Here is a 23,711-nt window from a genome sequence, read left to right as displayed (position 1 = left end):
GGCAAGTGCCCCGTTTTCTTTTTCGTTGAGACGGAGGCAGCTCTGTTCCTTTCTCTCTCTCTCTCTCTCTCTCTCTCTCTCTCTCTCCCTCTATATATATATATATATATATATATATATATATATACATAGTTGAGAATTTTCTCTAGCCCGGCCACACATACCTACGTGGTGGTTACGTTAATGGCTGATTAGGAAGGGAGAATTATTTACAGATTGACCAGACTGATAATTAATGAGTTGCCGGTCAAAGTCATCCAACATCGAAATGTCCCGAACTAATTGGAATTTTAGTACAGAGGAGGCTTATCCGTCTCTTAAATTGGATAGGTTGAGAATGATCAAAAAGCAGAGAAGTGATAATTGGACTGGTAACAATCATGAAGATTCGGAGTGTCTTCTGCAGAATCCAAGTCACACTTTCTACAAAGCAATCTATAAATTTGGATAACGAGCAACTCAAGAAAGATTTCGGAATTTTAGTTTGGAGGAAGAAATAATGTCATCAGTAAGCTATCCTCGATGAACATATAGTGTCGTGTATGTTGATGTTCATGTTAGGAGATGCTTAATTAGTGCATTCATGTGGCCAAAGCCCCACCACCATTCGATGGAGTTCATCGTTCTTTACAACACCATCCGATCCTGTCACTTCGATACGGTTAGGTTACATATTTTATAATATTCATCCAAAATTTTTATGATACAAACAAAGCATTGGTAATTGGTCGGTGGATTGGATTTCCAAATATGTACTACACGCTCATCCTTGGAACTACAATCTGATCCATGAAAGGGAACCAATAAGAGATCCAAATTTACAGGACGAGTTTGTGTTGGTCCACATACCCCCTCAGCCATCGAACATACGTTCCAATGAGGTGGGGTCACGTGACATCACAGCTGAGCCGAGAGACACGTTTGACGTAGAAACTCTTGGAGTGGCAGATTGTTGGATTCTCGTTGAGTTTCTAAACCACATATGTTGGACGAATTGTCCGTGAAAGTCATAAAAGTGTGAGAATTGTGGGAGTCGTCGAGTCGGTCAACCAGCAGCTAACCATGTGAGAATTGTCCGTGAAAGTCATAACCATGGACTTCCGGGTGGATCATCGGGCGCTGCGTCTCTGTCAACCAACACAACAAGAAAAAAATGGACTAAACGTGTTTTCTTATAGACATGGAGATAGGATGAGCGAATTGATGGATTAGACATGATGATGTATCACGTTAGATGACTTAGAAATTTATACCGTAGACTCTTGTGGAAAAAAGAAAATCAAATAAGTAAAGTATACTTAAGGATGCCCACGTGATTAGACTTTTCCAAGGAAATAAACATCAATTCACTATTATATTTTCAACAAAATGAAGGTTTACAAAACTATGCAATTATAGTTTGTGGAAGATGAAGATCAGTAGATTGCCAGTGATTCGATTGTTCAAGACTTCGCGTTCCATCTAATTTGATAACTTAAACTTTGATAAAAAAAAAAGTTTAATCGTGATTTTTTATTGATTAAGAGGATAAGATCTGACCCTATTTTTCTCGGAGATAAATTCAAAGAGGATTATTACTTGGTATTTATCTATATATTAACCTCAAGTTGCATGATTTATAATAAGACTTGAGGTATCGAACAAAAAATTTAGATTTTTACTATCGCATATATTTGATCAATTATCTTTTTTTTTCTTCTGCTTATTATTAGGTTTACCATCTTGTGAATTTGTCTTCAACAAGTCAACTGCTCATAAGTAATGAATATTTTTGCCTTGGAAATTAATTGAAGTTTGACAATAAATGTTTCTAGAAAATGAATATGATTAGTCTTTCTTCTTGTGTGAAACGAGAAGGAAGACTTCGGTTCACCGCCTACCCGTCTTTCTTCTAACTTTCTTTCTCTTATCCGTTCATCTTCCAAGTCGCCAACCAATTAATAACACTGTTTCCATCCACAAATACATGAAAAAATTTACATTCATCCTTTAATCTTCATGATCATAGTATACTCTAGGAGGAGGAGTACACTAACTTTTTCCATCCCTAAAGACAAGTTTTGGTTTGCTCCGATAGCGAACAATGTCGGGTGTATTTCGTTGACTGCAATATAATTCCATTTCCCAATCTATTTCTCATTAATAATCCAGTGCAATAATTATTTCTTCGGGAGTCGACACATCCGGTTCAACGGCATTGAAAAACTCGTAGCATCTTTTTTAATGCCTGATGGAACAGCTCTCAAGACTTCAGAACGCTAAATTTTCCAAGTCTTCTTGTCAACCAACCGATCTGTAGCTCTTCCTGATCTCGTTTTCTGACAGATAGCGCATTAGTTAATGAAGTATTAGTTGCACAGCAGAGCCAACTTGTGATCCTTGATCTTAGTTTTGATGCAGATTCTCATGAAACTAATTATGTCAAAGCGATTGACGCATTAAAATGATGGTTGCATGCAGTATACGACAATCCGAGTTAAAAGTTTGTCAAAGGGTTAGCGTCAATGTCTATGATATTATATATTCGTGTATTAATACCGATTTGACAGCATATAGAAAAGTGTAGCATCATCATCAAGCCTGCCCGATGGATCAATTCTGACGAGTTCAAGGAGTAAATCACTACTCCAAGCTAAAAGTCATAAGTCTTCGTCAACGTGATTGACTGTTGAGTAGGATAGCTCCAGTTTTCCACTGGAAGAGGTTGCCTATATCTGCAACCAATTTCTCTCTATAATTAGGCAAGTTCGTCCCTCTAGGAGAAGGCATCACTGACTGTCTTCTTGTTATCTCTCTATGCTGCTCAAAACTCGGGAGTGTTGGGAAAAACCGGAATATTCTTTTTTCAAAATGGGTTCCTCATCAAAATACCAACTTATATCCAAATAAAAATATTAACCAGTACAATATAAACAATAGAGCAAAAATTAATCACACAGTCAGACCAAATCTTTTTAACGTGAAAAACCCAATATGAAAAAAATCCCAAATATGAGAAAAATCACGGGATCGTAGTCCACCTTAAACTTTCACTATCAATAGTAATGATAACCGGTTTACGATCGATATTCTCTAGAATAATAAGAGGATCACAATAACATCAACATCATATATCTCATCGCAAAAGAATTTTAGGTCTCACAAAATGGATATAGCAGGAAAGTACCTTAGAGAGGGTAAACTATAGATCAACACCGTTAGGATTGTAGAATTTGCTGCAAAGATTCTCCAAATCAAATTTGGGCCAAAACTGAGAACGTTTTGTCACCGATCATCAATCAGAAAACTCTGAAACCTTACTTTCTCTTTCTTTTCTTTTCTCTACGTGCGTTACCGCTCGCTGAAGCGCACTCCCATGTTCACTGTGCACACACACACACACGTTGCACGCCACCAAACCCTATCTTTCTCTCTTTTTAATTTCTGCCTTCAATTATTGATTTGGGCTCAATAAGCCCAATTGTCCAAGCCCACATATGGGCTGGATCCAACAATTCTCCCCCTCCAGCTCATATGGTGGACTGTACCAAGCCCGCTCTTTGCTTACATGCTTCAAGCTTCTCCTTAGGCAAAGACTTTGTCAACATATCTGAATCATTCTCACTGGTATGCACTTTTTCCAATTGTAATTCTTTCAACTCAAGCACATCACGAATCCAGTGATATCTCACATCAATATGCTTGGATCTAGAATGGTATGTTGAATTCTTGGAGAGGTGAATGACGCTCTGACTATCACAGTAAACAGTATATCCTTCCTGTTTCAAGCTCAATTCCTGTAGAAAGCTTCATTGCAGGCTTCAGTAATTGCTATGTATTCTGCTTCTGTGGTTGATAAAGCAACACACTTCTGTAACTTAGACTGCTAAGACTGCTACTCCTACAAATGTCATCAAGAATCCCGAAGTGGATTTCCTAGAATTAGTATCATCTGCCATGTCTGCATTTGTGTAACCTTCTAACACAGGTTCATCACTGCCAAAACATAAACACAACCTGAAAGTACCTCTTAGATATCTTAATATCTATTTCACTGCTGCCCAATGTTCCTTTCCAGGATTAGAGAGAAATTGATTGACAACTCCAACTGCATAAGCTATATCTGGCCTAGTACAAACCATAGCATACATCAAACTACCTACTGCAGATGAGTAGGGCACTCTGGACATTTCTTCTTTTTCTTTCTCGCTTGTAGGACATTGTTTCGAATTAAGCTTGAAATGACCTACAAGTGGAGAACAAACTGCTTTGGCTTTACTCATGTTGAATCTTTCAAGAACCTTTTCAATGTAAATCTCTTGAGATAACCAAATCTTCCTTTTCTTCCTATCACGAAGAATCTTCATGCCAAGTATTTGTTTCACCGATCCCAAGTCTTTCATGGCAAAAACCTTACTTAGCTCTCTTTTAAGCTTTCCAATTTTTTCAACATCATGACCAACAATCAGCATATCATCCACATATAGTAGTAAAATAATAAAATCATCATTTGAAAATTTCTTCATAAACACACAATGATCAGATGTGGTTCTATCATACCCTTGGCTCATCATAAAAGAATCAAACTTCTTGTACCACTGTCTAAGTGCCTATTTGAGTCCATATAAGCTTTTCTTAAGCTTACACACTAGATTTTCTTTTTCCTTGACTTTGAAACCTTCTGGTTGCTCCATGTAAATTTCTTCTTCCAAATCACCATGAAGAAATGCTGTTTTTACATCAAGTTGCTCAACTTCTAAATTCAAGCGGGCAGCTAAACTAAGAACAACTCGAATAGAGGATATTTTCACAACTGGAGAAAATATTTCTTTAAAGTCAATACCTTTCTTCTGACTGAATCCTTTCACAACTAGTCGTGCCTTGTATCTTTGTTGTGAGCTATTGTTTTCGGTCTTCAATTTATAAACCCACTTATTCTTGAGAGCTTTCTTCTCTTTAGGCAACTTTACCAAGTCATAGGTGTGGTTCTCAAGCAAGGATCTCATCTCTTCTTGCATGGCTTTAACCCACTCATTCTTATTCTCATGTAGAATAGCTTCTTGGTAAGTTTCTGGCTCTCCCCCGTCAGTAAGCATAATATACTCATGTGGAGGATATCTCGTAGATGGTTGTCGCTCTCTAATGGATCTTCTTAATAGAATCTCAACTAGTGGTGGAGGTACTTGTTTAGTTGGTTCAGCATCATCAACTGTAGGTGTATCATCACTGGTATTCTCACCACAATCTTCTTGTTCATCTCCCCCATGATCATCATGAACTACAAGTGAAGGAACTGGACCCAGACTCCAAGGAATATAAACATAGGTTTCTTGCTTCTCAATATTATCACCATCATCAAACAATCGGTCTTCGAGAAACATAACATTTCTGCTTCTAATAATCTTCTTATTCACTGGATCCCATAATCTGTACCCAAACTCTTCATGACCATATCCCAAGAAGATATATGCTTTTGCTTTACTATCAAGTTTGGACCTCTCATCTTTAGGAATATGAACAAATGATTTACACCCAAAGACTCTTAAGTGATTATAAGATATATATTTTCCTCTCCATACTCTCTCTGGAACATCACCTTTCAGAGCAACTGATGGAGAAAGATTTATCAGATCAACATTAGTTCTCATAGCCTCCCCCCAAAATGACTTTGGTAACTTAGCGTGAGAAAGCATACACCTAATCCTTTCTTCAATGGTTCTATTCATCCTTTCTGTCACACCGTTCTGTTGAGGAGTTTTAGGAACTATTTTCTAAGCCTGATACCATAGAACCTGCAATAATTCTCAAAAGGACCCCTGTACTCACCACCATTATCTGATCGGATACACTTTAGCTTTCTGTCAGTTTCTCTTTCAACACTGACATGAAACTCTTTGAAAACATTGAGTACCTGGTCTTTAGATTTCAAAGCAAAAGCTCACACTTTTCTAGAATGGTCATCAATAAAAGTAACAAAATAAAGAGCACATCCAAGAGTTCTAGGTTGCATAGTACAAACATCAATATGAACTAAATCAATAACATCTGATCTTCTAGATGATGGATATATCTGAAATGCAACTCTATGTGTTTTTCCAACTAAGCAATGATCACAAGATTTAAGAGATGTACCTTGCAACTCTGGTAAGAACTGCTTTCTAGCAAGAGTTTGAAGTCCATTCTCGCTGATATGACCAAGCTTCTTATGCCAAAGATCTATACTTTCGCATTTTTGAATTACATTAATCTCTCCTTTACGTAGCTTAGCTTCCATGACATAAAATGAGTTAAGTTTCTTTCCTCTTGCCATAATCAGAGAACCTTTAGTGAGTTTCCATTTGTTTTCACCAAAATAGTGTGCAAAGCCCTCGTCATCAAGTTTACCTGTAGATATTAAGTTAAGACGAATATCTGGAACATATCTTACATATTTGAGTATCAATTTGCTCACAATACTAGTCTCTAAGCAAATATCTCCAATACCCACAATCTTAGATGTACCATTGTTTCCCATTCTGACATTACCAAAATCACCAGCAATGTAAGATCTAAAGAAATCACCATGAGAAGTAACATGAAATGAAGCACCAGAGTCAATTATCCAATTACTGTCCTGAGCTACAAGACTAACACAACCTTCATCACAAACAATAGTGATATTACCTTCAGCAGCAACTGTATTTGTCTCTTTCTCATTTTTCTTCATTTCATTCTGTTCTCGCTTCCAAAACCTACACTCTTTCTTCATGTGACCTGGCCTGTTACAGTGAAAACATTTGATATCTCTTCTAGACTTGAATCTTCCTCTATAACCATGTGGATTTCTGCTATGACTTCTTCCACGTCTTTCTTGTTTTTCAGTAACAAATGCCCCAGAAGAATATTCACCCTGTTCTTTCCTTCTTACATCTTCATTTAGCAAACTGTCTTTAACCATATCTATAGTTAGAGTTCCATTTGACGTGGAGTTGCAAATAGTCACCACATACGTTTTCCAACTTTCTGGTAAAGAGCTGAGAAGTAATAATCCTTGCATCTCATCATCTATATTCATTTTCATAGCAACCAATTTGTTTGCAAGACTTTGAAATAGGCTTATGTGCTCAACAATGTTACCACTACCTTTATACTTCAAATTTACGAGCCTTTTGACAAGAGAAATTCTCTTCTAGACTTGAATCTTCCTCTATAACCATGTGGATTTCTGCTATGACTTCTTCCACGTCTTTCTTGTTTTTCAGTAACAAATGCCCCAGAAGAATATTCACCCTGTTCTTTCCTTCTTACATCTTCATTTAGCAAACTGTCTTTAACCATATCTATAGTTAGAGTTCCATTTGACGTGGAGTTGCAAATAGTCACCACATACGTTTTCCAACTTTCTGGTAAAGAGCTGAGAAGTAATAATCCTTGCATCTCATCATCTATATTCATTTTCATAGCAACCAATTTGTTTGCAAGACTTTGAAATAGGCTTATGTGCTCAACAATGTTACCACTACCTTTATACTTCAAATTTACGAGCCTTTTGACGAGAGAAATTCTATTTCCCATAGTCTTTTTCGTAAAGAGATTTTCTAACCTTTGCCAAACAACATCAGCTCTGGTTTCATCTGAAATATTCTCATGCAAGTTTATATCCATCCATCTTCTAATATAGGCAATAGTTTTTCTATGTTGAACTTCTCATTCTTCATCGTCCATAGTAGAATATTTATCTTTAACTTTGATGGGCTTATACAAATCTTTGCAATAAAGCAAATATTCCATCAGACGCCTCCAAGTGGAATAATTTGATGAGTTCAATTTAATCATACCATATGACTGCTCCATTTCAATCACACAAGAAAAAACTAGCACCAAATAACCTAATGTTCTGAGACCTGTTGGGAAAAACCTATTAAAGCGGAATATTATTTTCCCTCTTTGTGTATCAAAATGGGTTCCTCATCAAAATACCAACTTGATATCCAAATGAAAATATCAACCAGTAGAGCATAAACAATAGAGCAAAAATCAATCACACAGTGAGACTAAATTTTTTTAACATGGAAAACCCAATATGGGAAAAACCACGGGACCGTAGTCCACCTCAAACTTCCACTATCAATAGTAATAATAACAAGTTTACAATCGATCTTCTCTAGAATAATCAGAGGATGACAATAACATCAAGATCATAGATCTCGTAAGGGAATTTTAGGTCTCACAAAGTGGATATAGTAGGAAAGTACCTTAAAGATGGTAAACTGTAGATCAACACCGTTAGGATTGTAGAGTTTACGGTAAGAATTCTTCACATAAAATTTGGGCCAAAACTAAGAATGTTTTGCCCGATAGTCAGAAAACTCTAAAATTTTACTTTCTCTCTCTTCTTTTCTCTGTGTGCTCCGTCGTTTGTTGCATGGGTACTCCCACGTTTACTGTGCACACACACACGCACGCTGCACGCCACCAAACCCTATCTCTCTCTTTTTTTTTTTTTTTTTTGTCTTCAATTATTGATTTGGGCTAATAAGCCCAATTATACAAGCCCACGTATGAGTTGGACCCAACAGGGAGCTCCTTCCGTCGATAGCGCCGGTGTAAGCGTCTTGCTCTTTCTATTTATACGAAGAATAACACAAAGATCCAAATAATTCGACTTAAAACTATATGAATGATTTTTCTCTATTGCTTACTCATCTCTAATAGTATCTCATGAAAATTTTCATTCTGGCGCAATCTAATTTGCCCATCACCTCCGCCAATAAAAAGGTTAGTATAAGTTTGTGTTGAAATATATATATATATATATATATATATATATATATATATATATATATATATATATATATATATATATATATATATATATATATATATATATATATATATATATATATGAGATAAAGAGATGGATTGATAGATTTATATCTTGATGATTGAAATGATCGAGTTACATATAATAAATTTAGCTCACAATTTAAAAGCTTACATTTTTTATATTGAATTAATATCTGACCTAGTATATGCTAAGATTGATCAGATTGACTTAAGGACATCATTATTAGTTTTCTAACCGTTGACAATAACGTTTAACTAATGCAACTCGTATGTGGCAGGTGGTAGAGGAAAATGATCGGATTTGGAGAGGGAAGAGGAGGAGGGATGGGGTTGGTCAAGATTTTACTCTTTCTGCTGGCATCCACATCAACGGGTTCAATAAGAAGAGAAAGTAAATCAACAAACACAACTTTTCCCCTCCTTCTTTTCTGCCCGAAAAGTTGTGGGAATATCAGCTTCGAGTATCCTTTCGGCATCGGCGATGGCTGTTTCCGGACAGGCTTTAATCTTACCTGCAGAAACCATTCCAGCAGCGCTCCCAGGCTTTTCCTGGGTGATGGCACCATCGAGGTAACGAGAATTTATGTGAACCAGGGGTTCATATATATTAAATCACCAACTGTCGGCGATGAGTTTAACCGCACCTCACTGATTGATCTGAAGAATTGGCCTTACTCTTTTGACTTGATGGAACAGACGGCACCTCATTCTTCTCAAGGATTGACATATACCGAAGTTTACGTTATAGGTTGTAGCGCCATGGCCAAGCTAGTGGATCTTACCACCAATAAAACCATTAGCACCTGTCTTAGTATCTGCGCTGCCAATGATTCGAGTCTAAATTCACTGTGGTCCGACATTAACAATAGATATTGCTCAATGGATCTATCTTTTACGAATGCAATTGCCTTAGAAATTCAGCTAACTCGAATCTATCAAACCGAGTTACACTTGGTGAATACCTCCAGCATCAAGGTCATTATGTTCGATGATAAAGATGATGATGATCTCGAAGGAATATTAAACGGGAGTAGAAGGAATGTGGAGGTCACCTTGGCGTGGTACATGAATGATCATCTTTCATGTGAAGAGGCCAAGAATACAAATACATACGCTTGCGTCAGTCAAAATAGTCTTTGCCATGATGCCATTTCTCGTACGTTATACTATAGCATTGGATATTTGTGTCGATGTTCCACAAGTTATCGAGGCAATCCCTATATACTTAACGGCTGTCAAGGTAATTTTCCTCCTCTATCTCTCTTTAAATGAGTTCGTAAAATTAACTGGATCAGATCAAAGTGATATAGAATCATGCTTCTCTGTTATGTTATGTTCCTGCTGATCTCTAGAAACTCAAGGATGCCAAATATTTGTGATGCTATGTTAAATTCCTTTTGTATTTGTGATGGAAAATTAGTGTTTGACTTTGCCAAATCTAATTGATAAATATTTTAATTAGGTAACCATAGATTTTTTAAGCAATGACGGAATATACTTTTAAGCGTCAAATATAATTGATGTATATTTTGACTCCGGAAAAAAAACACATTAATCTGATTCCGAATTCTGCTGCTGACCACTTTGATCATATTAACAGATAAATCTTTTACACCTGCTGCTGCTGCTGCAAACGGCTGTGTTACTAAATGCGGGAGTATTGACGTCTTGTTTCCATTTGGGCTGGAGAAGGACTGTTATAGGGACGACTCATTTGCTCTGACATGCAACACCACATCCAATCCTCCCACCCTCATTTTAGATTACCTTTACATAGTGAATAATATATCGCTGGAGGAAGGCCAATTGGAACTCGAGGAAAAAGGCAGTTTCAGCTACATTGGCAATAGCACCAGACCTTTCGTCTTTTTTAATGGGCAGGTCATCGTTAATTGGGTGATCGAGTTCCAGCCTTGCGAGGATGCTAAGAAGAACATGACCACCTTCGCATGTGTCTACGCTCACAGCTCATGTTTCGACACAACAATTACTAACGACGATGGCAAGTTTGTGGGATACCGTTGCAAATGCTGGCAAGGTTACCAAGGAAATCCTTACGTGCCTAATGGATGCACAGGTGCTCCACTCTTTTCTTCAATTTAATATGATGCACACTAGCCATGCCACTGTATAATCTGTTTATGCATTAAATCGACGAGTATAAGTTCTTGCATACAAAGTATAGGGTCATGTGCTCATAATTAAAAAAATAATTATACAACTAACATTTTATGCACTTTAACTGAGAGGATCATCATGAACTGCTGCACAGGTTGTGAAAAATCTAGAAGACCAATTATCTAGAAATGGGCATAAGAAGCTAGCTAGTTGGTATATCTATTTCCATATTTCTATATACAAGACATAAGAAAGAAATCAAAACACTAAGTACATGTCAAAAATTTTCAATTAAATTATGTATTGTCGAATGAATGTATATAGTCTTGTATAGAATCCACACTAAAATCTTCAAGTCGATCTCTACATGAATCATCTTGACTATATTTTGGATAGTGATTTGTAAATTTTTGTTTACTGCAACTGCCTCGCAATATAGGATACTCACTCTTTGGATATACCTATATTCAACAAATAAATATTCATTAGTATCATCTCTTTAATAAAAAAAACTCAAAACTCTACTGTAGTTGGACAGAGTTAGTGTATAATAAAATTAGTAAATAAGAACAAACAGATAATTATAGTCAATAGGAACAGATATGGGGTTAGCTACTGAACACAGAATCAAATCAATTACTTGTTTGTCGTCATTCTTTACTATCAATTTGTTTATTGTAATTTGATCAGCAAATTATAATTCCTTTTGTCTCTAATGACTTGTCTAGATATCAATGAGTGCAGCTCTCCCGAGAAATATCTTTGCTATGGGATTTGTACTAATACGGATGGCGGATATACTTGCACTTGCGCAGCGGGAACATGGTGATCCGGGACGCGCACCCTGCATTCCCAACAACAAAACGCATACTCTTCTGCTAGGTAAGTCCTTATGACTAATTTACTTCTAAGGATGCAAAAGGTGCATTAATTTGCAGATTAGATACATAAAACAGCATAATCGAATAATGGAAATCAAAAGGAAGACATTGAGGTTATCGACAATCCTTTATCAACGTATTTCGTAGAAAATAAAATCAAAGGAGTGTTTTTAAGGAGCTAAATTTATGATTGATACTGTACAGGTGTCATCATTGGTGTAAGCAACGGCATAGGCCTATTACTCTTATGTTCGAGTCTCCTCATTCTGAGAAGGAAATGGAAAAAAAGGAAACAAAAGAAAATTAGAGAAAAATACTTCCATCAGAACCATGGTTTACTGCTACAACAGTTAATCTCGTCATATTTTCTGTGGAAGAGATGGAGAAGGCAACTAATAATTTTGACGAGACTCGAGTACTCGGTCGTGGAGGACATGGAACGGTTTACAAAGGAATTTTGTCAGATCAACGTGTAGTCACCGTCAAAAAATCTAAATATGTGAAACAAAGTGAGATAGACCAGTTCATCAACGAGGTTGCAGTTCTTTCTCAGATTAATCACAGGAATATTGTTAAGCTTTTCGGGTGTTGCTTGGAAACTGAAGTTCCCTTGTTGATTTATGAGTTTATCTCGAATGGGACTCTTTTAGATCATCTCCATATTCCAGAAGGTAACCCTATATTATCATGGGATGATCGCCTGAGGATTGCTGCTGAGGCTGTCGGAGCGCTCGCTTATTTACACTCGGCTGCTTCAATTTCGATATTTCATAGAGATGTCAAATCATCAAATGTTCTCTTAGATGATCATTTAACGGCAAAAATATCAGATTTTGGATCTTCAAGACTTATTCCACTCGACCAAACTCATTTACTCACTGCTGTACAAGGCACCTTTGGATACCTTGACCCGGAGTACTATCAGACCAGTCAGTTGACAGAGAAGAGCGATGTTTATAGCTTCGGAGTCATTCTTCTAGAACTTTTAACAGGTAAAAAGCCAATTTTCTCCACCGAATATGAAGACAGACTGAATCTATCGATGCATTTTCTTCAAACGGTGAGAGCGAATCGCTCCTTTGATCTTATAGATGATCTTGTTATGAAAGAAGCGATCGAAGAAGAACTTATCGATATGATTGGATTGGTAGAAATGTGTTTAAGATTGAAAGGGGCTAAACGACCTACTATGAAAGAGGTGGAGTATAAATTGCATAACTTGAGAAGAATCGGACTGAAAAAAATAGAATATTATTTGATCAAAGATGACGAAGAAATTGAACATCCGCCAAGAGACTCACCTTATGCCTTCTCTGAAGTTGTCGACCAAGCAAATCAAGGTACATCCTGGAATTATATCTTAGAGAAAGAATTTGTGGTTGCATCATCACCCACGGTGAGTTTGTATTAGATGTCCACATCTTTATTGACTGCTTGAATGCCACTGAATAAGCTTCCTTCTGCTTGAGGATCGTATGTAATGGTTATATGGGTAATGTTATGTTCCAAACTTGTTCGTAAAACAGTTTCTGCTTGAGGAACTACCCTTTAATATGATCAAATCGTGTGTATACAACTCTTTCCTTCTCTTGTTTTATGATCGTCGTCGGTCCATGTTTTATGGTAATGTTTCTCAAATTGTTTGTATACGACTGATTTATATTATCACTCTGGTCTGTCGTGTTTGGATTTATATCTTCTTCGAATATTTGATGTCATGAAGCCATTCAGCTGCTCATTTCACTCTAGGGTCCGATCCATGACAGATAACCCTTACTCTCTCTCTCTCTCTCTCTCTCTCTCTCTCTCTCTCTCTCTCTCTCTCTCTCTATATATATATATATATATATATATATATATATATATATATATATATATGGAACGTTATTGTTGACCAAACTCGCACTCGCATCATTTACTTGCCAATTCGTCTCATTCTAATTCATTTTTTTAAGTCCATGATTCTTGATATATTAAGTTAAAAACACGATAGATCACAAATGACTCTACACGTTTTTTGATATTTTAATTATAATTAAAGGTATCATTGTTCTTTCAAATTAAAGATATCATTTTTTTGATAAGGCAAGGGCGATGATGACAAGAGTGTGTAGGATGCTTCTCCACCTGTCATCACATTGGCGAGGGTGAGGATGACAAAGATAATAACGATAATATAGGAAGAGGAAAGGGGAGACGAGGTTGATATACAACGGTGTTGAGCGGAGATAGTGATCAACAAGGACAATATCATATATATATATATATTCTATGAGAATTTTTTAGGAAAAGAGTGGTAGCTTAGAATTTAAAAAAAAAAATGAGATTTTTTAAAGAATTTTCCCAAAGAAAATATGACTTTTTCTTTCTCTGACCAACTGCGATAAAAGTGATTTTTTATCCATAAAAGGTAAGTGACAAAAGGTAAGTAAGATATTATATTTATAATCATTTTACTTATAAGTTGATAAGATCATTTAGTCTCACATTGGTTAAGGAGTATGGAAACTAACGACTCATAAGTCGGTCAAATCTCCCTTACCCTCAAAGGTTTTGTTTTTTAATGCACTAACTAATTCGTTTTCACAATTGGCAAATTGATGGCTTAGACATGATGATGATAATGATGTATCATGACGTAGAATGCAATATCTAATAAAATAAGAAGAAATTATCAACTATAATTTAATTCTTTCGAAAAACAAATAATCTAAAAAATCCTATTATATGATTTTATTTGATTATTTTTTTTCATTTGAATTCATGTTCTACTAATAATTATTAATGGCGATATAGTATGTCCAAACATATAATGAATATAGCATAAGTTGCGTAACATAATCTATTATTTTTTGTATCGACAAATATTACATAACATGCACTAAAAACTTATTGTCCGATTTGGACTTCTAAATTTATCAGTACCCACGGTATCATTTTATATCGTTATCATTTTCTTCATCAAAAATTAAAAAATAAAAAATTACTTCAAATTATCATCGTTTACTTGACCCATACTCAGATAACTCAAAATCACTCGATCAATGTGTTTGATATTTCAAAGTGGGTAGATATGGCGTTGCTTTCATGATTTATGTCTTTGTAAATTATTATGGCCACGAGAAATGTTCGATCTCTATCAACCCTTATTGGAGGATGAAGAGACTGTTTGAAAACCTGTGGCAGGAATCATCAAGACATTACATCACAACGCACTATCATCAAATCAACGCCATGTCTTCTCAAAGAAGTTTTTTGGGCAGAGACGACTATAGCTAATGTCACCTTCCACTTGGGTTAGAACTTTCAGTTTTCCCAGCCTGAAATCACCGAGGCTAGTGTTTTTCTTTTGGATCCTTATTAAATGTGGATATAAATTAAGACTTTTATAAAAATAAAAAATATTCAGAAAAATGATGATTATAAATAATTAAGCCTATTTATATAATTTTATTAATTGCAAACAATAAATATTGATTTATTATTTACAACTAATAATTTTACTAATAATTTTTAGTAGCAATATTCATATATCTAAATATTTTAGGACATTTTACTGGAAAAAAACTTTCATTTTTGGTTTTTTATTATATGACGCCCCCATGTTCACTTTTATTTTAGGACACTTTTACTGGAAAAAATGAAAGTTTTTGCAAAAAAAACTTTCATTCTTTTTACATGAATGAAATTATCCTCAAACTGTTACTAAAATGATTTGATAGCAAATGCTATTCAAATTTTTTTTAATTGTAATAATTATTTATCATAATTTTTTTATAAATAAGAAAAGGTTACTAAATATTTTAGAATCATAGGATATGATTCTGTAGAATTTTGAGTTCGTTTAGTAAAAGGTAATCACGTGAAAGTTACATTTGAAATTGAACCTATTAAAATAATCTTTAATTTTGATAATTTATTACAGTAAAATCATGAAAAGAAAAAAAAATTAATCATTTTAGAATCATGACCACATAGTTTTATACAATCATAGCCAGATAGTTCGATAGAATCATGACCATGATGATGAAAAAAAAAACAAAAGAAGAGTTTGATGATGTTGTTGACTTAAAGGGACATGTTTACAAGTAAAAGGAAACTATAGTCCCACGATGAAACGAGTTAAGAGTTTAAATTGCATAGGTTGAGAATGATCAAAAAGCAGAGAAGTGATAATTGGACTGGTAACAATCATGAAGATTCGGAGTGTCTTCTGCAGAATCCAAGTCACACTTCCCACGAAACAATCTATAAATTTGAATAACGAGCAACTGAAGAAAGATGTCGGAATTTTAGTTTGGAGGAAGAAATAATGTCATCAGTAAGCTATCCTCGATGAACATATAGTGTCGTGTATGTTGATGTTCATGTTAAGAGATGCTTAATTAGTGCATTCATGTGGCCAAAGCCCCACCATTCGATTCGATGGAGTTCATCGTTCTTTACAACACCATCCGATCACTTTGATGCGGTTGGGTTACATATTTTGTAATATTCATCCAAAATTTTGATGATACAAACAAAGCATTGGTAATTGGTCGGTGGATTGGATTTCCAAATATGTACCAGCGGAGAGTCGTACACGCTCATCCGAGGAACTACAATCTGATCCATGAAAGGGAGCCAATAAGAGATCCAAATTTACAGGACGAGTTCGTGTCGGTCTACCCCCTCAGCCATCGAACATATGTTCCAATGAGGTGGGGTCACTTGACATCACAGCTGAGCCGAGAGACACGTTTGACGCAGAAACTCTTGTAGTGTCAGAGAGTTGGTTTCTTGGTGAGTTTCTAAATCACGTATGTTCGACGAAGAGTCTGTGAAAGACACAAAGTGTGAGAATTGTTGGAGTCGTCGAGTCAGTCAACCAGCTAACCATGGACTTCCCGGTGGATCATCGCGCGCTGCGTCTCTGTCAACCAACACAACAACACAGAATGAGACTCTTCTATTGGTTGGTTATTTGCGAGGGCCTCACGAAAAGCTATCGTCCTCACGCATTGCTCTCAACCCGCTGCAGACGGATTCGTCGTTCTTAATGGCTTCCCAACTCGTCTCTTTCAAACCAGTCCTGGAAGCACCGGGAATTCTCCTTTTGAAAACTGCAGGTTATTCGCGATGACCTCTCCAAATCTTTACTGCATGGAGTCGGTCACATTCATGTTGAAACTGATTCCAACCTCTCTGTCTGTGGCAAAACCCATCCTCCTTGAGTTACTAATGATATTCTATTATTGTTGGACTCTTCAACTCTTTTATGATCTCACGTATATATCGTTGCAAACTGAGTAATAGCAAATCATGCTAGAATTGTTTTTTTTTGTTACAATTTTTGAAGAGGGAAGTGGTTATGATCTCTGCTTGCTTATGACCTCTCTCGTTTTATTTAGTAATTATTTTTTTTCTTTCAGAAAAAAAAAATCCATGATCAATGATATATCAAGCACAATAGGAGAAAAATGATGAACTATACACGCTTTCGTAGAAACTAGCTAATTCGTTTTCACAGAACGATCGAGATAGGATGAACGAATTGATGGATTAGACATGATGATGATGATGATGTATCATGTTAGACGACTTAGAAACTTATACCGTAGACTCTTGTGGAAAAAATAAAATCAAATACTTAAAGTATATTTAAGGATGGCCATGTGATTAGACTTTACCAAGGAAATAAATAACAATTCACTGTTATATTTTCAAGAAAACAAAGGTTTGCAAAACCATGCAATTATAGTTTGTGGAAGATGAAGATCGGTAGATTGCCACGGATTCGATTGTTCAAGACTTCGCGTTCCATCTAATTTGATAACTTAAACTCTGATAAAAAGTTTAATCATGATTTTTTATTGATTAAGATGATAAGATCTGACCCTATTTTCCTCGGAGATAAATTCAAAGAGGCTTATTACTTGGTGTTTATCTATATATGAACCTCAGGTTACTATCGCATATATTTGATCAACTATCTTTCTGCTTATTATTCGGCTTACCATCTTTTGAACTCGTTTTCAACAATTCAACTGCTCATCAGTAATGAATATTTTTGCCATTGGAAAATAATCGAAGTTTGACAAGAACTGTTATCTAGAAAATCCATTAATCTTCATGATCATAGTTTTCTTGCAAAATAAATAACTTTTTCCATCCCTGAATACAAGTTTTGGTTTGCTCCAAAAACGAACAATGTCGGATGCATTTCGTTGACTGAAATATAATTCCCTTTCCTTTTCTTGCAAAATAAATAAGTAAAGTTTGAAATCAAATCTACCATGACAATCCTTTTTTCGAGTCATATATACATTTTACTACCGTGAGTAAATAAAATGTTAACCGGTTGTATGATACCTTTGTCTCACCTATAGAGTAACTCACAAAGCATAAACCATTTGCACGGCCAAGCTAAGTCAGGAATTCGATTACTAGTTGGGAAGAACATATCATGACAAAGCAATCTACGTATCATTAATAATCCAGTGCAATAATTGTTTCTTCAGGACTCGACACATCCGGCTCAACGTCATTGAAAATTGCGTAGCATCTTTTTTAATGCTCGATGGAACAGCTCTCAAGACTTCAAAACGCTAAATTTTCCAAGTCTTGTCAACTAATTTTTAGGTTTTCCTGATCTCGTTTTCTGACAGATAGCGCATTAGTTAATGAAGTATTATTTGCACTGCAGAGCTAAATTATGATCCTTGATCTTAGTTGTGATGCACATTGTCATGAAACTAATTATGTCAAAGCGATCGACGCATTAAAATGATGGTTGCATACAGTTTATGATAATCCGAGTTAAAAGTTTCGCGCCAATGTCTATGATATTGTATCTTAGTGTATTAACACCGATTTGACAGCATATAGAAAAAGTATAGCATCATCATCGAGCCGAGCGTGCCCGATGGATCGAACTCTGACGAGTTCAAAGAGTTAATTACCACTCCACACTAAAAATCTTAAGTCTTCGTCAACGTGATTGACTGTTGAGTAGTATAGCTCCAGTTTTCCACTGGAAGAGGTTGCCTATAATTAGGCACGTTCGTCCCTCAAGGAGTAGGCATCACTGATTGTATTCTTCTAATCTCTATGCTGCTCAAGCCTCAGGAGCTCCTTCCCTCGATAACACCAATGTAAGCGTCTTGCTCAGATTATTCTCTGTTGTTTGCTCATCTCTAATCGTATCTCATGAAAAAGTAGTATAAGTTTGCGTTGAAAATATTTTTATATGTGAGATAAAGAGATGGATTGATAGTTTTATATCTCTGATTATTGAAAAGATCGAATTAGATATAATATAACTTAAAAACATTAAAATATAAGATTGACTAAAAGGTCGTCATTATTAGTTTTACTCGTGTCTGGATTGCCAACTAATGCAACTCGGTATGTGGCAGGTGGAAGAGGAAAATGGTAGGATTAGGAGAGGGAAGAGGAGGGATGGGGTTGGTCAAGATTTTACTCTTTCTTCTGGCATCCACATCAATGGGTTCAATAAGAACAGAAAGCAGATCAACAAACACAACTTTTCTCTGCCCAAAAAATTGTGGGAATATCAGCTTCGAGTATCCTTTCGGCATCGGCGATGGTTGTTTTCGGCCGGGCTTTAATCTTACCTGCAGAAACCATTCCACCAGCGCTCCCGGGCTTTTCCTGGGTGATGGCACCATCGAGGTAACGAGAATTGACATGAACCAGGGGTTTGTCTATATCAAACCACCAACTGTCGTCATGGATGTCGACGATAAGTTTAAACGCGCCTCACTGATTGATCTGGAGAATTGGCCTTACTCTTTTGAGTTAATGGAACAGATGACACGTAATTCTTATCAAGGAATATCTACCGAAGTTTACGTTCTGGGTTGTAGCGCTATGGCCAAGCAAGTGGATCGTACCACCAATAAAACCATTAGCGCTTGCTTTAGTATCTGCGCTGCCGGTGTTCCGAGTCAATATTCAGAGTGGTCCGACGTTACAAGTGGATATTGCACAATGAATCTATGGTCTAAGAATTCGACTGCCTTAGAGATTCAGCTAACTCGAATCGACCAAACCGAGTTACACTTGGTGAATACCACCAGCATCAAGGTCATCATATTCAATGGTGGTGATCTCGAAGGAGTATTAAACGGAAGTAGAACGAATGTGGAAGCCACCTTGGCGTGGTACATGAATGATCACCTCTCATGCGAAGAGGCCAAGAATACGGATACATACGCTTGCGTCAGTCAAAATAGTCTTTGTCATAATATCTTTCTTGATACGGCCTACCTTAATAAGAGCAGTGGATATTTATGTCGTTGTTCCGCAAGTTATCAAGGCAATCCCTATGTACCTAGTGGCTGTCAAGGTAATTTTCCTCCTCTTTCTCTCTTTAAATGAGTTCGAATAAGTATAATTAACTGGATCAAAGTGATGTAGAGTCGTGCTTCTCTGTTATGTTTAAGTTCCTGCTGATTTCTAGAAACTCAAGCAGTAACGAAGATGCCTAATTGTGCAAGAATCCAACTAGCGTAATACTGTTATTATTTATAGAAAATCACCACTGGGATCCAAAAAGATTGAATTGAAATCATGAGGCATACTCTTTAATTAGGTAACCATAAATTCTTTAGGCAATGACCGAATATATTTGCATGTCTCAAATATAATTGATGTATATTTTGACTCTGGAACAAAAACATATTATTCTTATGCCGAATTCTGCTGCTGACCACTTTGATCATATCAACAGAAAATTCTTTTACATCTGTTGCTGCTACTGCTGCCGCAAACGGCTGTGTTACTAAATGCGGGAGTCTTGACGTCTTGTTTCCATTTGGACTGGAGAAGGGCTGTTATAGGGACGACTCATTTGCTCTGACATGCAATGCCACATCCAATCCTCCCACTCTCCTTTACCATGACTATTACCCAGTGACTAATATATCGCTGGAGGAAGGCCAATTGGAAGTCGAGGAAAAGTACGGTCCCTTCTACATTGAAAATAGTAGAACTGGAACTTTCGTCTTTTTTAAAGGGCAGGCCATCGTTAGTTGGGTGATCGAGTTGCAGCTTTGCGAGGATGCTAAGAACACGATCACCTTCGCATGTGGCCACGCTCACAGCTCATGTATCGACACAACAATTACTAACGACGATGGCAAGATTGTGGGATACCGTTGCAAATGCTCGCAAGGTTACCAAGGAAATCCTTACATGCCTAATGGATGCACAGGTGCTTCACTCTTTTCTCAAACTTCCATCTTGACACTCTGTTACTCCACTATCTGATATGACGTTTCTAAGCCAACACAATATATTTGAGATAAATCATAACATTATAGGCTCAATGAATGTTTCTTTGCAGTATGTGATCTATCATATCTATTGATAGTAGATGGATTAGTACTATTCCCCAACAGGGTTAATGACAAGAATCATCACGAAACACTGTAGAAAAATTATAACATTATGATCATTTTAACGATTATATAATTATAACTTACCTACACAACAAATACTATGTTTTTTTTATATAACTTAAAGTTAAAAATACATGAACATGCCTTTTCTGAGAGGAAAAATTGAGCGACAAATATGATCAAACAGCACACAGCAGAATAAGCCACACAGAAAATTGTACTATAATATTTTTAGAAAATAAATTATGTTAGCTAAACTGCAGAGTTACAAAGAGAGCTTTGTGTCATAAAATTAGTAAATAAGAACAAACAGATAATTATGGTCAATAGGAGCAGATATGGGGTTAGCTACTGAACACAGAATCAAATCAAATACTTGTTTGTTGTCATTCTTTACTATCAATTTTTTGTTTATTGTAATTTGATGAACAAATTATAATTCCTTTTGTCTCCAATGACTTGTCTAGATATCAATGAGTGCAACTCAACCGAGAAACGTCTTTGTTATGGGATTTGCACTAATACGGATGGCGGATATACTTGCACTTGTGCACCGGGCACATCTGGTGATCCTAAACTTGCACCCTGCATTCCCAACAACAAAAAGCAGACTCTTCTGTTAGGTAAGGCATTATGACTAATTTACTTATAAAGATGCAAAAGGTGCATAATCGAATAATGGAAATCAAAAGGAAGACATTGAGGTCATTGACAATCCTTTATCCATATATATCGTAGAAAATAAAATTAAAGGAGTGTTTTTATGGAGCTAAATTTATGATTGATGTTGTGCAGGTGTCATCATTGGTGCAAGCACCGGCATAGGCCTATTACTCTTATGTTCGAGTCTCCTCATCCTGAGAAGGAAATTGAAAAAACGAAAACAAAAGAAAACTAGAGAAAAATACTTCCATCAGAATCATGGTTTACTGCTACAACAGTTAATCTCGTCTAGTGAAGATATTAGTGAGAGAACAAAGATATTTTCTCTGGAAGAGATGGAGAAGGCATCTAATAATTTTGATGAGACTCGAGTGCTCGGCCGCGGCGGACATGGAACGGTTTACAAAGGAATTTTGTCGGATCAGCGTGTGGTCGCCATAAAAAAATCTAAATATGTGAAACAAAGTGAGATAGACCAGTTCATCAATGAGGTTGCAGTTCTTTCTCAGATTAATCACAGGAATATTGTTAAGCTTTTCGGGTGTTGCTTGGAAACTGAAGTTCCCTTATTGATCTATGAGTTTATCTCGAATGGGACTCTCTTAGATCATCTCCATATTCCAGATGGTAACTCTATATTATCATGGGATGATCGCCTGAGGATTGCTGTTGAGGCTGCCGGAGCACTCGCTTATTTACACTCGGCTGCTTCAATTTCGATATTTCATAGAGATGTCAAATCATCAAATGTTCTCTTAGATGATCATTTAACCGTAAAAATATCAGATTTTGGATCTTCAAGACTTATTCCACTCGACCAAACTCATTTGATCACTGGTGTACAAGGCACCTTTGGATACCTTGACCCGGAGTACTATCATACCAGTCAATTGACAGAGAAGAGCGATGTTTATAGCTTCGGAGTCATTCTTCTAGAGCTTTTGACAGGTAAAAAGCCAATTTTCTCCACCGAATATGAAGACAGACTGAATCTATCGATGCATTTTCTTCAAACGGTGAGAACGAATCGCCCGTTTGATCTTATAGATGATCTTGTTGTGAAAGAAGCGACCGAAGAAGAGCTCATCGACATGATTGGATTGGTAGAAATGTGTTTAAGATTGAAAGGGGTTAAACGGCCAACGATGAAAGAGGTGGAGGATAAATTACAGAACTTGAGAAGGATCAGACTGAAAAAAACAGGACATTGTTTGGTTAAAGGTGACGAAGAAACCGAGCATCTGCTGAGAGACTCACCTTATGCCTTCTCTGAAGTCGTCGACCCAGCAAATCAAGGTACATCCAGGAATTATACCTTAGAGAAAGAATTTATGTGGTCGCATCATCACCCACGGTGAGTTTGTATTCGATGTCCATATCATTATTGACTGCTTGAATGCCACTGAATAAGCTTCCTTCTGCTCGAGGATCGTATGTAATGGTCATATGGGTAATGTTATGTTCCAAACTTGTTCCTAAAACAGTTTCCATCTTATGGCTCTATCACATATATGATCGAGTTGGTGGGAATGGCATGTAGAATTAGTAGTTATGTGTCTGTACTTTACTTGTATTGTAATGTTCAGAGAACTACCCTTTAATATGATCAAATCACTTGTGTACAACTCATTCCTTATCTGGTTTTATGACCGTCGTCGGTTCATGTTTTATGGTAATGTTTCTGAAATCATTTGTATATGACTGGTTTATGTTATCACTCAGGTCCGTCGTGTTTAGATTTTAGTTGATGCCATGAGATCATTTCGGTCGCTCATGTCACTCTACGGTCTGATCCATGACCGATAACACATACTCTCTCTCTCTCTCTCTCTCTCTCTAT

The 23,711-nt window shown here is 36.4% G+C and overlaps 1 protein-coding gene and 1 pseudogene across 1 annotated transcript; both read left to right on the top strand.

Annotated features, from left to right (window-relative positions):
- Nucleotides 1-9,286: 9,286 nt before the first annotated feature.
- Nucleotides 9,287-13,215, top strand: LOC135608833 (putative wall-associated receptor kinase-like 16; annotated as a pseudogene).
- Nucleotides 13,216-18,803: 5,588 nt separating this feature from the next.
- Nucleotides 18,804-23,496, top strand: LOC135609260 (wall-associated receptor kinase 1-like). Its single transcript, XM_065102369.1, has 5 exons — nucleotides 18,804-18,937; nucleotides 19,202-20,154; nucleotides 20,539-21,021; nucleotides 21,676-21,831; nucleotides 22,004-23,496. The coding sequence occupies exons 1-5, from the start codon at nucleotides 18,894-18,896 to the stop codon at nucleotides 23,227-23,229; spliced, it is 2,862 nt and encodes a 953-aa protein (XP_064958441.1). The 5' UTR covers nucleotides 18,804-18,893; the 3' UTR covers nucleotides 23,230-23,496.
- The last annotated feature ends 215 nt before the right edge of the window (nucleotides 23,497-23,711 follow it).

Source organism: Musa acuminata, chromosome BXJ2-4, assembly GCF_036884655.1.
Source record: "Musa acuminata AAA Group cultivar baxijiao chromosome BXJ2-4, Cavendish_Baxijiao_AAA, whole genome shotgun sequence".
In the NCBI taxonomy this organism is placed as follows: Eukaryota; Viridiplantae; Streptophyta; class Magnoliopsida; order Zingiberales; family Musaceae; genus Musa; species Musa acuminata.
Note: the sequence above shows the minus strand (reverse complement) of the source record. Positions and strands in the feature narration are given on the sequence as shown.